This window comes from Nycticebus coucang, chromosome X (assembly GCF_027406575.1).
Source record: "Nycticebus coucang isolate mNycCou1 chromosome X, mNycCou1.pri, whole genome shotgun sequence".
NCBI classification, from domain to species: Eukaryota; Metazoa; Chordata; class Mammalia; order Primates; family Lorisidae; genus Nycticebus; species Nycticebus coucang.
In genome coordinates this window covers 38,513,725-38,516,556 of record NC_069804.1, presented here as the reverse complement: position 1 = coordinate 38,516,556, position 2,832 = coordinate 38,513,725, and the positions used below count along the sequence as shown (strand labels likewise).

The following is a 2,832-nucleotide window of genomic DNA, read 5'->3' as shown; positions in this document are numbered from 1 at the left end:
CACACACTGAAGGACAATTTTGTAAGTAGAGGTGTCGTGAGGGCAATACCCGTCCCTGACACTGGTGACCACAGAGTTCACACCTGTGTTTGGGAGGAAGCCAGCCTAAGGTTCAACCCCTGTCATCACTGTGGTCCAGGGTGAGCTTGTCAAAGAGGGACTGACTCTGCATGCCATATTCCAAGGCCCTCATCCTGCTACTTAAAATCAACAAACAGTAGCATTGGCGTACTTTAAAAATAGAAGTTTGTATATAAAGTCAAAGGCCTCTTTATTTTCATCCCTGCCCAACACTGTTAACTTCGATTCTTCTGTAGAGGCAGTCTGTCATGAATCCCAGATCGTGTTTGTCTACTTTACTATGCAGATCTACGCACATATACCAAGGCCCCACACAGCCCACCCCACCTCAGCCTATGCCTTTCCACTCATCCCAAACACAGTTTATACAGGGAAGATTAATTTTGTGCTTTCCAGGGGCGTATGGAACACCCTTCTTCTCCATCTGTGGAGGTCCTGAGCTGCATGTGGATGGGGTCTGTGTGGGTGGGTGGAGAGTCCCGGGGAAACCCATTTTAACCCTGGGTGGGGACTTTGCCCTTCTTCCTAAAAGCTGAGAGTTTGCAGACACGCATCAACCGGACACCTTTATTGCTTCAAGAACCAGATAACTTTATTGGAAACAGTGGTGAAACAGAAAGGAAACAACGTAAGTGAATGCTCTGCAAAGGCAATGTGCTCCCCTGGCCTGGTGGCCGATCCAGGGAAGCACCCGTGGCTGTGGGGACAGTCCCAGCTCAGTTCTCCTGGTCGCTGCCGCCCAGGGTGAGCTTGTCAAAGGTGTAGTCAGCCAGGCCGGCTTCCGGGGCCCCCAGGCTGCCCAGGTCGGTGAGGTAGCCAACCAGCTCCTTCAGGGTCTTCACTTGATGGTGCAGAAAGTGGGTCTCCAGGAAGCTGCAGAGCTGCGGGTCGCCCTTGTAGCAGGCCAGCCGGTGCAGGTGGAGCAGGTTCTGGTTGACACTCTTCTCCAGCTGGAAGGCGCACTCCATGGCCTCCAGGGCATTGACCCAGTCGTCGCTGTTGGGCTTCTTGACGTCGCGAAGGCAGACGCGGCCCCCGCGCTCGTTCTGCAGCTGCATCAGCTTCTCGGCGTGTTCTCTCTCGTCATGCGACTGGCGCAGGAAGTAGCGGGCGAAGTGCTTCAGGGCCACGTCGTCCCGGTCGAAGTAGAAGGCCATGGAGAGGTACACGTAGGAGGCGTACAGCTCCAGGTTGATGTAGCGGTTGACGCCGGCCTCGCAGTCGGGGTGGTAGTTCTGGCGCACCTGGGACGGAGCGACGGCCATGGCGGGCTGCACGGGCTGAGCGAGCACGAAGACTGGGAAGGTGCCGCGGTAGCGCGCGCTGCGGGGAGGGCAGCGGCAGCGGGAGCGGCGACGGGGGCCTCCGGTCATCCCCAGGGTGAGCAAAGTTGGTGGCAGCGGAGGGTGAGCTCCGGCCGCGTGGCGGGTGAATGGCGGGCGGGACAGTCAGGCCACCAACCAGACGCGGCCTGAGGGCTGTTGGCCGGGCGGAAGTGGTAGTCGGGGAAGGGGGTCGCGCAGGCGTCGGTGTGCCGGTGCTCAGGGTGCGATGTGCAACCAGGGGGACTGTGCACTTCTGGGCTCTGCTAAAGTTTTACCTTTGTAATAACATTTCTAGTGTCCAAGGATTTTCTCTTGTCCTCTTAACTGTTCTTCTCTGTAACAGCCTGCTGTCATGTGGCAAATCTAGCGTCTTCCTTTGAATTCTAAGAAGACGGATTTGCCTCTTCTGGTAAAGTTCTATTCTGTTTCCTGTGTGTTGTCCTTTTCCCCCTCCGGAGTTCGAATTCCTTCTCTGCGTTCCTCATGAATTCCTCTTCAGTTTCCTGGAATGTCTGGCGAACAAACCTTTGTCTATTTGTGGTTAGAGTTCAAGGACGCCTCTAGTTCCTGGATAATTAGCACAGATCTGATCTACAGTTCTGATGTCCTTTCAATAAACTTTCCCCCTGAATAGGAGTGGGGAGTGTGCCAATTAGCAAATGATCTTCTCCTTTGGAGATAATGGTTTGCCCCTTGCAGGTATCATAGGAACTCTCCCCAAATGCCCAAAGTATGGCATTTCTCTGGCATGGGAGCCTTTAGTAGATGGCTCTCCTACCTAGATGTGTGCTTTCCTGTTGATGTTCTACAGTCTCCAATGTCTTCTGTGTCCTGAAGCTTAAGCTTAATTGTAATTCTTCCCGGAGAAGAGATTTCTCCATGTCATGGGGAAGATGACTATATATATATGTTATATACATACATATAATATAATAATATATATTATATATTATATAATTACATATTTATTTATATAAAAATATATAATTATATCATATATAATCATATATTCATCTGGATTATATATATATTATTTATTTATTTATTTTGAGACAGAGCCTCAAGCTGTTGCCCTGGGTAGAGTGCCATGGCATCACAGCTCACAGCAACCTCCAACTCCTGGGCTCAAGCGATTCTCCTGCCTCCGCCTCCCAAGTAGCTGGGACTACAGGCGCCTGCCACAATGCCAGGCTATTTTTTTTGGTTGCAGCCATCATTGTTGTTTGGCAGCCCGGGTGGATTTGAACCCGACAGCTCAGGTGTATGTGGCTGGCGCCTTAGCCACTTGAGCCACAGGCCCTGAGCAGACTATGTATATATTTTTGAGGTTCACATCTTCAAAATGATAGCTGGAACAGTTCTCTCTTTCCATATTCTGAGGTCTTCAAAAAATCATTCCCACGTTCTCCCCTCTCTATTTAAAACA

At 51.1% G+C, this 2,832-nt stretch overlaps 1 protein-coding gene across 1 annotated transcript; it reads right to left on the bottom strand.

Moving 5' to 3' along the window:
- Nucleotides 1–797: 797 nt before the first annotated feature.
- LOC128577847 (ferritin heavy chain-like) lies at nucleotides 798–1,346 on the bottom strand. The gene has a single exon (XM_053580201.1). It carries the CDS (start codon nucleotides 1,344–1,346, stop codon nucleotides 798–800), a length of 549 nt encoding a protein of 182 aa, XP_053436176.1.
- Nucleotides 1,347–2,832: the final 1,486 nt, after the last annotated feature.